The sequence below is a fragment of the Magnolia sinica genome, chromosome 6 (genome assembly GCF_029962835.1).
Source record: "Magnolia sinica isolate HGM2019 chromosome 6, MsV1, whole genome shotgun sequence".
Classification (NCBI taxonomy): Eukaryota; Viridiplantae; Streptophyta; class Magnoliopsida; order Magnoliales; family Magnoliaceae; genus Magnolia; species Magnolia sinica.
This window is the reverse complement of record NC_080578.1, coordinates 96,163,389-96,176,946: the sequence shown is the minus strand read 5'-3', so window position 1 is coordinate 96,176,946 and position 13,558 is coordinate 96,163,389. Positions and strand designations below refer to the sequence as shown.

Genomic DNA, 13,558 nt, shown 5'->3' with positions numbered 1-13,558 from the left:
GGGGGTTTTATTGAAAAATTCGACCAATTTCCCAATGTTTCCCAAAAACAGCGATACATTATGTGACGCATGCAATACCCAATATGTTTCCATATCCAAAAGGTACGATACATGCATCAATACCGATACTGAAAACACTAAGTTCAACTAAGCTTCAAACTCAATGGAAAAGGGAAAATGGTGGTGGTTTTGAGAGGCAATAAAAGGATCAGCACACAAGGTACTTGATGTAGCATTGGTAGGCATGGTATTAAAATATGGTTACTAACAGCTGTTATGTAATGGTAATGGTGTTACCTTCACGCAATATAGGGTCGCAACGTCGTTTTGAAAAAAATGGCCTGTAACAGACCTATAACGGCCATTACAGACAAATACAGGACTGATACATTTCCTTCCTTTCAAATCTTTTTTGACCATTGGATTTGTAATGGCCATAAGGTTGGGCATTATGACGACCATTTCCGCACATGATTTTTATCAACTTGGAAAATGCATACAATAAAGTGCCCAAATATTATGTCATGGGAGATGACCAGAAAACAATCCTGGACAGCTATACGGACATCATTAAAGATATGTATGAAGGTGTTGTTATACGAGCAAGAATGGTTTGTGATGAGTTGAATGTGCTCCTAGTAGTGGTGGATGTCGATTAGGATTAAGCCCTTGCCTTTTCGAACTCATCATATATGAGGTCCCCTGGTGCATGTTTTTTTTTTTTTTTGTCACTGACATGCTGCTATTGATGAAACTAGTGAGGGGATTAATGCCAAAATGGAGGTCTGGAAGGATTTAGAACCAGCGGTATGAAAACTAACATAACCAAGACGGGATTTGGAATGCAACTTTAATAGGAATATTAATAAATGCAGGCTTTAAATAAAGATGGCAAGGAGATTCCTCAAATGAAAAGTTCCATGGTCTTTGATCTATCATTCAAACAATAGAGAGATCGAGGATGATGTTTCAAGTAGAATTAAAGTTTGATGAATGGATTGAAAATAAACCTCTGGAATGTCGCATGCTAATGAAACTAAAGGGAACATTTTACAAAACAACTATTAGACCAACTACTCTATATGGGTCAAAGCAATGTTGTCACAATTTGTTATCGTATCGCAAATTGTAAAAGGTTCTCAATAGAATTGAATCGCGAATTGGAAGCCCCTGATGTAGGATCGAGGCATGAACTCAAATATTGTGTGAAATCAAGTAGAAAAATTAAAGTAATTAACGAAAAGCATAAAAGTTGCTATTATCATCACAAATACCAAAAAACCCAAAAGAAGATCATGCACAATCCTAGCCTCGGTTATTAAGCATCATTATACATGATCATTAAATAAAGAAAACTAGGATTTAATGGATGTAGGGGCATCCAATTAGCATAGGGTAAAGCCTATTTCAAAGTAGACTACCTAGGGTGAAATTAGGGAAATCTAGGAATGAGGGTTCATGGGATCAAATTGGGTAAAGGGGTTTAAGGGTTTAGGTATTAGGATGTGTGAATTAGAGTTTTGGATGGAAGGGATGTAAGGATTTTGGGTAATTGAAGAATGGGAGAAACTAGGGTTTGATAATTTGGGAAAATAGGAAAGTTGGGGATTTCTAGGCTTAGGGTTAGGGTTTAGGAAAAAAGAGGAGGGTTTTCATTCAAAGGTGATGGGAAACCAAAAGGGACAAAGGATGTCCATACGGCCAACCCAAGGGGTTCATAGGTGTGGCTGTATGGTCACAAGTGTGGCTAGATTGGGAGGGCTCATGTCTTTTAAAAGATAGATGAAGGTTTGGGATGGAGAAGATCAAAGAACTTTGAAGAAATACCTTGATGGGGATGAAAGAATGAGAATGTGGGGACAGATGGAGACCTCGCACCTCCGTTGATGAAATCAGCTTCACACCAATCTCACTTCCAAATCGCATGGAAGACATATTCAAATCACATGAAGATGGAAGAAGAAGAAAAGCAAGGAGATTTTTCTCTCTTTTTTCCTCAAAATGTAATGGGGAGAGAGGTCAAACCAACCACCCCCCCCCCCCCCTTTATAGCTCCCGCAACTTTCAAAAATTACAAATCCAACCGTCTTGTGAACTTTATTGAAAATGACCATAGTCTAAAGAAAATCAAGTCAAATCACTCATAAGGTGTCCAAACATAAAATAATCAAAAATTAAATCCTAAAAGATGATAAAGTCTAAAAACTGATGTGGACGATCCATGATCAATGACCCGATCATGTGATCCAACGGCCCGATCATAACATCCCTCCAATCCATGGTCTATATCATTCCATAACGCAGCCCATGTGCATCTTCCCAGTGTGGGGTCTTCTAGATACTCGCACATGCACATGGGATCTTCAACACGATTAAGGGTGCTCGCCTAGCCACAGGGAAATCATTGTTATGCATAATTTTTTCATTTTTTTTCTGATTTTCTAGCAAATTTGGGGAAAAAATCTTACGATTTGTGTACTATTCGATTCAAAACCTCTTACAATTTGCGAAATGAAAATGATTATGACAACATTGCACGAGAGTAGTATTTGAGATGGAAGAAGAGAAGAAGAAAGGAAGAAAGATGAGAGGAGGAAGAAGAGGAGAGTAGAGAGCTAGAAAAGCTCCACACGCCCCACCTCTCTTTTATTATAAAATAGGGCAATCACTAATTACAAGGAAATTACACTTATACCCATCTTGGTAAAAGATAAATAAACTAATAACTTGTGGGGCCTAAGGACCCCAACCCCAGCACATAATTAAGGCCTAACGTAGACCGAAACACATGTGGACCACATGAGAGATTATGGGGACCACACGTGTGGTCAGGATGGCCAACACATGTGGTCATACTTCATCAATACTCCCCCTCAAGCTCGAACATATATATCATGAATGCCCGACTCGACAAAGAATATGTCCAAATGAGCCCACCTTAAAGCCTTCGCGAGCTGTCTGCTACTAGATCTTATGACTTAACAAATGGAGTGCATATTCCTTGTTAGCAACCTTCTTTCTAATGAAATGACAATCGACTTCAATGTGCTTGGTTCCTTCATAATAAACTGGATTGTTGGAGATATGAGATACTGCTTGATTATTTTGCTTTTAAAAAAATTCTGACCAATATGGGCCGATACAGCCCCAAGACCAATACGTGATTCTATATCATATCGTTTTTCCGCTAGGCCGATACGCCGACCGATACTGACATTTAAAACCATCTGGCTTTTATACTTCCAAAATATACAACCATAGAAATATTTGGCAAAACAAAATTCACAGCGGCAAGACATGATTGAGATGGTTCATCAATGTGCTAAGAAAACTGGAGACGGTCCGGTAAGGAAGAGAACTTTTGATTAGGGTAGGTGGTCTTGAAATGAGCCTAGAAAGAGTTGGATAGGTGTTGAGGAGGGATACAAAGTTCCTCGTTCTTTTTCTTTTTTTCTTTCTTTCCTTCTTCCTTTCTATCTTTTTTCTCTTTTTCTCTTTTTTTTTTAATTTTTTAATTTTTATTTATTTATTGCTTACAAAAGGTAGGGTTTTTTATAAGAATTTTTGGTAAAAGAGGGATTTGTAAAGTTGACAAGATGATGATGATGATGATTGTCATCAAACATAACTATCCTTAATGAATACCAATCTCCTTAAACAAGTGGTCTCTGAGCAACAGTGAAAAAGAAGAGTTGATCCCAAGGGGTGTAGGAAGCGTAACCATCCTCACTGAATCCCAATTGCATTAAAAAGGGAAAAAAAAAAAAAAAACTATGGCAAGGGATGAAGAACTTTTATTTGTGTGCAACCACGGGGCAAGCACATATGGATGCTCTCTCTCTCTCTCTCTCTCTCTCTCTCTCTCTCTCTCTGTGTGTGTGTGTGTGTGTGTGTGTGTGTGTGTGTGTGTAGAGAGAGAGAGACACACACACACACAAACATGCGGCACACATAAATACATACATACATATATGTATATGATGTGCCTAGAAACAAAATTTATCCATCATCAATAAAGGGGCACAAGCACCAACCTTGAGAACCAAGTGTCAAGAACATCTGGATCCTGATATATTTCTACACCTTTTCCATACTTATCAAGAGCTTTTTCAAGAGCTTCTGCAGCGCTCCTCGCAACAATATAGTCTTCTTCACAATCCTTACCTGTGATGTACCAAACTGGTATGCGATGCCCCCACCACAGTTGTCTGCTTATACACCAATCTTTAATATTTGATAGCCAATGTTTATATATCTACAAGCAAAGCCAACAGCAGAGCTTTAAATGACATTGTAAAACAGCAAGTCCTGATTGCAGACAGACCACGAATAATTTTTTTGTGATAACACAAGTGTGCAAGTCACAACTTGTTGAAAAAGATAAAATGCTAGGCTTGTCAAGCCGCCATTTATACGACATAGCAAAGAATCCAAGGAAAATGGATGAAGAACAATGGTGACTGCTGTAGTAGAAGCACAGAAGAGCTAGGAAGATATTGAGTGACGAATCTGTTTAATCACCTTGTAAGCTACCAAAGCTAATATGTTACCAAAAGCTTCAAAGAGGTAAAAAAGCAAGCCGAATTATTGGGTGCCGACTTCAGCAAATATATAGTCTGCTGAAGCACAGGATTCCGTACATGTGAAACCCATGGTTCAGTAATGCAACCATTGTATCTAATGGGCCCCAGCGTGGCTGGTGGATGCCCCGAAAATAGATCTCCAGGATTGGAAGATACTGACACATCTATCATGGCACGTGGCGATTAAGAAAAAACATGCAGAAATGCTTGAATTCAACGGAAAATAGGTAGGAAATCAAAGGGTGAGAACCTCGCAATCTGGAGAGTTTTAGGGCAAACCCCATGGTGGATCCTGCCGAATCATCAGTCAGGATCACCAAACCATGGGCCCAGATGTAAAGAACCCTGTCTCAGCAAATTATACATTTCTAGAGGCTCCAGACCTTATAATTCATCAAAAAACAATAGGAGCTTTACATACTACACTTCAATGCTAAACTGAAAAGAATTTTCAATTCAAAGGTACCTTCTCAAATCTATCAGGGATGATCGTTAATTGTCCTTTCTCAACAGCATGAAGGGCTTTCTCAGCTAATGGCTCCATGGTCACAAACCACTGCTTGCTCACAAGTGGTTCTATAACCTAAATTGACAAAACCGCTTGCTTGAGCAGCTGCTCTAGACAAAGAAAAGCATCTACAGCTGAAATTATATTTCAAAGTTGAATAGCAAAGTTGAAAGGGACTCATATCGCACTTCTCCACCACGTTGGGATCTAGGCACTCGTAGAGTATATGATTCCTTTTTGACAGCTAGCCCTGTCTCCTCGAGATCTGACCATAATTTCTTTCGCGCCTCAAATCGATCAAGCCCACTGAAATGATAAATTACTGACAGATATTAGGAAAGAACATGGGTGGAATACATTAATCAATGATAAATACATGGTCGAATATCTGAAATTCTTTCACAACAGTTAGGATTTAATCCTTTACCAGTATAATCCGGCAACCTCGTTGAGAGTCCCATCCTTGTTCATTACATTAAGTATTGGTAGCCCCAGCTTTCTAGCAAGAAGATAGTCATTATGATCATGTCCAGGGCTTATCTTCAATACGCCAGTTCCAAACTCTTTATCAACATACTGTCACATTTTCAATTAAACTAGTTAGACAAAAGGTTAATGGAAGTCATTTCCCAGTAAAACATGCTGACAAGTATCATCACACCCATTATTTTCCATGATTATATATTCAGTGCTCCCTTTTACATACATCTCTGTGGATTTATCTGTGAATATTGGCTAACATTATAGATGTAGTTGTCTAATGGAGCCTGTCAGAAATATTAAATAAAAGAAGGGGAAAAAAAACAAAAGAAAAAAAAGAAAAAGAAAAAAAGAAAAACAAGATCCAGACATAATAGTTCCCTCCTGTTACGTCAAACTGGCAAGTAATGTGATGCTTACTTCAAATAAGCTCAATAAGTGCTTCACTCTACAACAATAGGCACCAAATCGAATCCCAATCAATATATTGAACTCCAACTCTACTTGGAGAACAGTCATTTCATTTCCAAATCCAACCCAATCTAGTCCATGAGATGGTCATTAATTACAGAAGAAATGCAGAGTAAACATGGCCAAATTGCGAGTACAGATAGAAATCTTTAAATATTGGCCTCATATAAATCCAACATAAGATGTCAAATTAACCTCATGTTGTCACTGATACAAAATTCTGGAAACAAGTATGTAAACAACATGTACAGCACAAAATCTAAAGCCAACACATGCAAGAATAATGAATCCTTACTCTATCGGAGATAATAGGAACATGCCGTCCAAATGTCATAGGTACAATCGCCTGCCTACCAATGTACATAGAATAACGATCATCCTGTAAAATATTGAGCATAGCAATCAACATCATCGTAGAACTCAAAATCCAAATAATAAAAGGAAACAAATAGAAATGAGAAAAGACAAAAATAAAATAAATAAATAAATAAATAATGATGAAAAATATAATGGGGACAACAATAGGAGAGTATAAAAAATTGATGCACGAAAAAAATTCTTTAGTAGAATTAGATTGTCCTGATATTGGGCCAATGTTGAGACGGAGAAATCCTAGGAGATGCATCAAGATGATAGTGGAGCTCTGAGGAAAATACTTAAGCAAAATCCATATCCAATTTTAAGAAATGGAATCCACCGATGAGAAACCTTTGGTCCTAAATGTTATTGGTTTGATTAATTTGAGGAATGGTTCCTCATCTCTACAATGTTCATCCTAGGTTACCTCTAAATTTTTTGAATGTCATATGTTACCTCTTAATTGCCAACATTCAACATGATATAGCATAGCCGGTCTAACAATTGAGCTATAAAATTGTACTTTTTAAGTTTCTTGACATGTCATGATCACACAACACCCTAGATGTGCATCTCCATTTCATCCACCAGTTTAATTCTATTGGAAACATCATCCTCGATCTCTTCATCATTTTGAACAATAAAGCCAAGATACGGGGCACTTCAATTTAAGAAATCTCTTCTTTCTTTTTCTTTTTTTTTTTTCTATATAACTCATTGTACGACCCATACCCCGATTAATTGACCGTACACTTCAACTTCAGCACCAGCATGTTCTGGATGGACCAAATCGACAAGTTTTGACAGCGACCCTATTTTAGTACCGCAACACCCCCAGACTTGTACCCTAGCGACCGCCCGGGCGCTATGATTCCAATGCCGCATGGCACGCCCTTTTGCGACCCCTGGATTAGAAGTTGCAGTTTTGGCACAATCTGATGTGGGCCACACAATGCACACGAGCCCATGGTGTGCCATAAAGGTCGTTACGTAAAGGTAACGGTGGCAACCGTTACACATTACGGGGTCGTAACGGCCGTTATGGAAAAAAATGACATGTAATTGCAGTTAACAGCATGTTACATCCCCTATAAAGGCCATAATAGCCTTGTAATTGTCTATTATAGGACATATACAGGTTTTTCATACTTTTTAATCAACATTACGGGGCAAATAATAGGTTTTTCGGGGAGTTTTTCAATAAATAAAAAAATAAAAAAGAGAGACCGTAACGGTCGTTACAGGGCCGTAACAACCGTTATGCCCCGTATTGTAAAGGTAAAGGTGGTGGCCGTTACAGCCACTGTTACCATTACGGAACACCTTGCGCGAGCCCCACTTACACAAATCCCAAGGTTGTCCAATCAATCAATCAACCCGTCACCTCTCTCTCCCCATTAGTCAAAGAAGCCCATACCCTTGCCCATGCTACCCATCCCCTTGCCCATGCTAAGCAATTCCTCTCTCCTTCTCCCTCTCCACATTCTACCCCTCCAACTTTTCCTAATCCCCCCTCTATCCTAAAAGTTCTACCACAAATCGCCAAACCTCTCTCATTTCGACACATTTCCTAGCAAGAGAGAGAGAGTAAGAAGAAAAGAGATTAAAGAGATTAAGGAAAGATTAAGCGAGAGAGAGAAAAAAGGAAGATTAGAGAAAAAGTTATAGAGATGTTTTGAGAAAAAGAGAGAGCTTGAGAGATGGTTAGGGAGAAATCAAGAGGTTAAGAGAAAGAGAAACGAGAGATTAGAGGAGATTAGGAGTGGAGAGTAGCTTGGTGGACTATCAGATCGTTGATCCGAACCAATCCAACCGTCCATCTTCGTTGTGAGTGCATGGGAGGATAAAAACCCTCCCTTTTCTGTGTTATCCATTTTTTGTGGGACCCACCTTGAGCATGTATGGAGTGTATGGTGGACCCCATAGTGGCGGGGGGCCACCTCGATGGCCGGATCTTTCTTCCTTTGTTTTTTTCCCTTTCCTTTCTTTTCTCCTTCTTTTCTTTTAAGATATAGTGTTTTGGGGCCCACAGGTGGGCCACACTATTGGAGAGCGTGCCCCACACGCTACCACAACGTGGACCATCATGTGTGGCCCACTGTGATGTTTATTTCCAATCCAACATGTTGATAGGTTCACAGAGATTTGGATGGTGAAAAACACCAAAAATCAGGTTGATCCAAAGCTCCTTGGCCCACCATGAGCTGGCCAATCTGATGGACGGAGTAGATTTCCTAGGTGGGCCCCGCCACCCTTTAAATCAGAAAGGGAGAGAGAGTGGCAGCGGTTGCTGCCGCTGGATGCAACAGCGTCCAGGGACACTGCCGCCCAGCAGCAACGCTGCTTGCCTTGAGGGCCACCGTGTGGGCCCACTCGCGGGTCCTACGATGATGCATATGTTTCATCCATGACGTCCATCTAGCTCCCCATCCCATGTCAGCTATTGAGCCTAAAAATGAAGTCGATTCATATCACAGGTGGGCCACACGGTGTGGAGAAATGGGTTGAAGAGCCCAAGCATCAATGACATTATGCATGGGGGGCTGTAGAAGTGGGTTCCCACTCGTGGGACCCACCTTGATGTATTTCTTAGATCCACACCGTCCATCTGTTTTCCCAACTATTTATAGGCGTTGAGCCCAAAAATGAAGTTGATCCAACCCTCTAGTGGACCACACCACAGGGAACGATGGGACAGGGAACCACCCCCACGTCAGCCATGCATACGTGGGGAGTGGGATCCCCACTCGTGGGACCCAACTTGATGTATTTCTTAGATCCAAATCGTCCATCTATTTCTCCATATCATTTTAGGCCATGGGCCGAAAAATGAGGAAGATCCGAAATTCAAGTGGGCCACACCGAGGGGATTAAACCCGGTTGTTGAAACCTTCCAAGGCCCACCGTGGGGTCCCTGTTCGTCCAAACCAGCCCCAAGTCAGGGCCCATTGGACCCCGCTCCAGCTAGCCAATCCGATGGATCATCCAAATGGGCCCCACATGGGTGGAAAAAAATTTTAAAAAATAGCAAAAAGAAAAAAAGAAAGCAAACAGCGTGCTGACGTTGTCGCTAGCATCTAGAGGGGGTGGATGCCCTCCAGGGGAGTGGAGTGGGGCCCACTCGTGGGACCCACCATGGTGTATTCATTGCATCCATGTCGTTCATCTATTTTGTCAAATCATTTTAGGCCAAGGGCCCAAAACTCAAGTAGATCTGAATCTCAGGCGAACCACACTGAGGGGAACTGTTGGGCCAGAGGGGGCTGCCCTGTTTGGCAGCAATTAGGTTCCCACTCGTGGGACCCACCTTGATATTTGTGTGCCATCCACAACGTCCATCCTTTTCTACAGATCATGTTAGGCCATGGGCCCAAAGTTTAGGCCGATCCAGATCCTAGGTGATCCACACAACAAGGAACTGTGGGGGTGAAAATCTGATTGTTTTGGGAATCCCCTAGATTTGGAGTTCCCTTGGACTAGGGATCCCTGGATTTCTGGAATCCCTTGGCTATGTTTGGCACCCTAGATTCAAAATCCCTATGATCCAAAGGTAAGTATGCATAATATATTTCTAAGGGGTTGAATTTAATTATTAAATCAACTTTAAATCTTTAATTAGTGTACGTATGTAATACCCTATGATTGTAATGAATCTATTGAAATGTACACTTTGCTTGGAAATGATGAAATCCCAATACTCGGACGGGCCACAAGCACAGGATCACATCCTAGTGACTAACCAACAATTTGTAACCGTCGATTTACGTCAGCAATGTTCAGATGGTGCAGATCATCCTATTAAAGTAATTATAGTAGGTGTCATGGATAATCGGATTGTTTTGGGATATCGTCAATGGGCCATGTGCCCAATAGATTGGTAGCCCAGCGGCACACATGTTGCACATGTGGGTGTCCACCCGGGGCACTCCCAGTGGGTCCTGCCTTGGCATATGTATTTTATCCATGCCTTACATCCAGTTACTAGACTTTTTATGTACAGGCTACATGAAGAGCCGATGTTAGTCTAATGTGGGTCACACCACATAGACCTCTATATTTCTAGTGAGGCCTGTCGTTCGGGTCTCGCTCTCTTTATATGATATGTCAATTAAGGCCGATTATCACATGATATGTCTGATAACATGCTAGTGCACTTGGCCTGATAGGACACACTGATAACATGCTTAGTGTAATCGATATCATACCCAGTTCTATGCCCGCACACATCATTTGTATGCATATTGTGGGTGACGATTGTTCATAGCATATGCCCTTCGGCTTGAGACACTTAGAGGACTTTATATGAGACAGGGTCGCCCTACATGATCGCGCAGTATGCGCAGGTTTGGTTCATGACTTGGATAATATGACCAATGCATTTCGCATTCTGTATGGCGCGATTACTTTCACACCCTAGCGACATCGGGGTTGTGGCCTCTACAGACATACCGTGGATGGCCGGATTGGATACCGGAAATGTGTTCTAGCACTTGGGCGCTATGGATGCCATTGAGTGAAAGTCCATAAACCCTGTGGTACTAGTATGATGCTTCAACGTCAAGACCGAGTAGATAACATGAGCGCATGAGTGCCAAATATCAGTAGGCTGCGTCTCCCACTATGTCGAGGTTGGTTGAAAAGGGGTGTGACTTTATTTGCCCGGGTGTAGGGGGCTATAAGCTAGGTTAAGTCTGACCAGCTCGTGAAATGAGTCTGATATCGGCAAGTTGGGTGGGCATTGGCATACCACTGACGAGGTGGATATTGAGGTCTTTTCCACTCACTTGGTCATGCGCGCGATGGGCGGCAGCCAATGTCGGAGTGTACTAGACTCCAATGATGTTTCCAGTTACGAAATATTCTAATACGTGGACTAGTTGAGGATTGGCATATTTGTTTTGCATCTCTAGCATATGACACTCGGACACGTAGGCCTTGCATTGCATAGCCTTGGTATGGCTAACAACATTCATGGACTTGGCAACTTAGCCCTCCATCATCTTCCACATACTCTGATATCTATATTCATGTCATATGCATTGTGCATGCACTCTACTGAGCTTCATAGGAGGCTTATGCACGTTTGTTTATGTTGTAAGTGATGCTAGGGTGTATCAGCAGCATTGAGCCCGGAGCATGAGCCTGATCTTTTGGGTTCTTGGTTATATTTTGTATTTCCCTTTCAACACTATACTCAAATATTATATTAGTGGATATATGATGATGATGATGATGTTTTTATACACCTATGGTTATGCTCCTTAAAATAAAATAAAATAAAATAAAAAAAGAACCCCTAAAAATCCTCCTTGTGGGATCCTAGGATCGGAAACTGGTGTATGGGAGCTGGGAGTCGATAATGGGGTACTACGGAGGCTGTCGGTAGCCGGGAATTTAGTGAGCCCGGTTCCTGAGTTTGGGGCGTGATACTCATGGAATCTCCTAGCTAGCAGGTTTAGTTAAAGTCTCACATCTATGATTGTTCCTACTAAAGTTGCATTCCAAACAATTTAGCATTAGTCTCCTCTCATTCTCATTAACCAGCACCACATCGTCAACAAACAAAATATAACAAGGTACCTCATCCTCAATACTAGCAGTTAACATCTGTAAGAATGCAAAAAGGTAGGCGCCCAATGCAAACTCCTCACGAAGAATCACTGTTGTCAAGAACACATCCATCTCAGCAGGAGCCATTCTTTCTCTTATAACAACATATCATACTTGTCTTTAATGATGTCAATATATCTTCCTAGAACCCCTTACCTACTCATCATCTATGATATAACTTCCACAGGTACTCTATTGCATGCCTTCTTCAGTTCAACAAAAACAAGCTCTTGAAAAGCCATTTTCTGAGGAAGTCAAAGCGGCGGAGTCCTTGGGTAGGGATAATGCCCCAGGACCAGATGACCACCATTTGGCTTTCTATCAAGTGTTTTGGTATGTGGTGAAGGGTGACATGATGAACTTTGCATCCGAAAGTTTTCGAAAGAGGTTGATTGTCGACAAACCTAGGAGCCTCATTTATAGCCATTTTACCAAAGATTGACGGCGTGGAAAGCTTGAAAGATTTTAGGCTGATCAATCTTATTGGGGGCCCATAGAAGATCTAAGCCAAAATTCATGTATAGGTTTTGGGTGGTTCTTACAAGCATTATTTCTAAGGTCAAGGCGCGTTGGTGGTAGGAAGATAAATTCTCAACAAGGCTTTCATAGCTCACGAGTGTATCGACTTGAGACACAAGGATAGTAAAAAAGGCATTGTCTACAAGTTAGATATAGAGAAAGCTCATAACCATGTTTACTGGAACTTTCTCGACTGGTTGTTGGGTGCCTAGTGTGGTTGGGATGTAGCCAAAAATGGGACCAACTAGATTCGGAAATGTTTAAGGTTCGCCAAGTTTTCAATGTTGGTCAATGGGTGTCCTAAAGGCTTCAAACCATCAAGAGGCCTTCGGGTGATCCACTCTCCTTTCCTGTCCATGGTCATTGTAGAACCGCTCAGCAAGATGCTAGATAGAGGTCAATCTTTCAGTCTTATCCGTGGATTTAGTGCGGAGGAAGTATGATGGGGACATCAGAAGACCTACTCGGATGTACCAGAGATGGAGACGACCACCCACATCGACACAGCTTTCTTTGTGGATGAGAGACGAGTTCCAGATGGAGCCCACCGGGCCATTTTGAAGACCTCACATGCATTAGACGTGCATCAGGAAGACCCCACCTTGGGATGATGCATGTGGGCTGCTTAGGAGATAATTTTAGTCATAGTATTTCTATTTCATGTCGATCCGACCGTTGGATCTTGTAGATCAGACCATCGGGCCACCAGACTTTTAGATTTGGGCCCCTTGGACTCTGATCTTGCTTTCTTTATGTTTTTTGTTATTTTTTGGAGTTATTTGATAATTGAGATTGATAATATATGTTTTAGTTTTCTTATTTTGGATAATGGGCCACTTTACTTAAGTGAGTGGCATAGTTGTAATTATGCTAGATTTAATTTCTAGCATTAAATCATTTGTCCTGCATCAAAGTAGGGATTCAGATTTTCTCACCTCCAGTCTACTGATGGTACAACTCTGTCTCGTGATGCAGATTTAGAAATGGTGAACAATCTATAAAACATTGTGAGGTGTTTCGAGCTTAAGGG

The 13,558-nt window shown here is 41.2% G+C and overlaps 1 protein-coding gene across 4 annotated transcripts in view; it reads right to left on the bottom strand.

The window, feature by feature from the left end:
- LOC131249164 (valine--tRNA ligase, chloroplastic/mitochondrial 2) overlaps positions 1–13,558 on the bottom strand; it is an 85,618-nt gene that overhangs the window by 40,204 nt on the left and 31,856 nt on the right. For all 4 annotated transcript variants that reach the window (XM_058249768.1, XM_058249767.1, XM_058249769.1 and 1 more), the window contains 5 exons: positions 6,338–6,421; positions 5,519–5,667; positions 5,280–5,397; positions 5,050–5,166; positions 4,035–4,255 (listed from right to left, as the gene is read on the bottom strand). In XM_058249768.1, the coding sequence (XP_058105751.1) occupies positions 4,035–4,255; positions 5,050–5,166; positions 5,280–5,397; positions 5,519–5,667; positions 6,338–6,421 (689 nt within the window). The remainder of the gene's footprint in view (positions 1–4,034; positions 4,256–5,049; positions 5,167–5,279; positions 5,398–5,518; positions 5,668–6,337; positions 6,422–13,558) is intronic.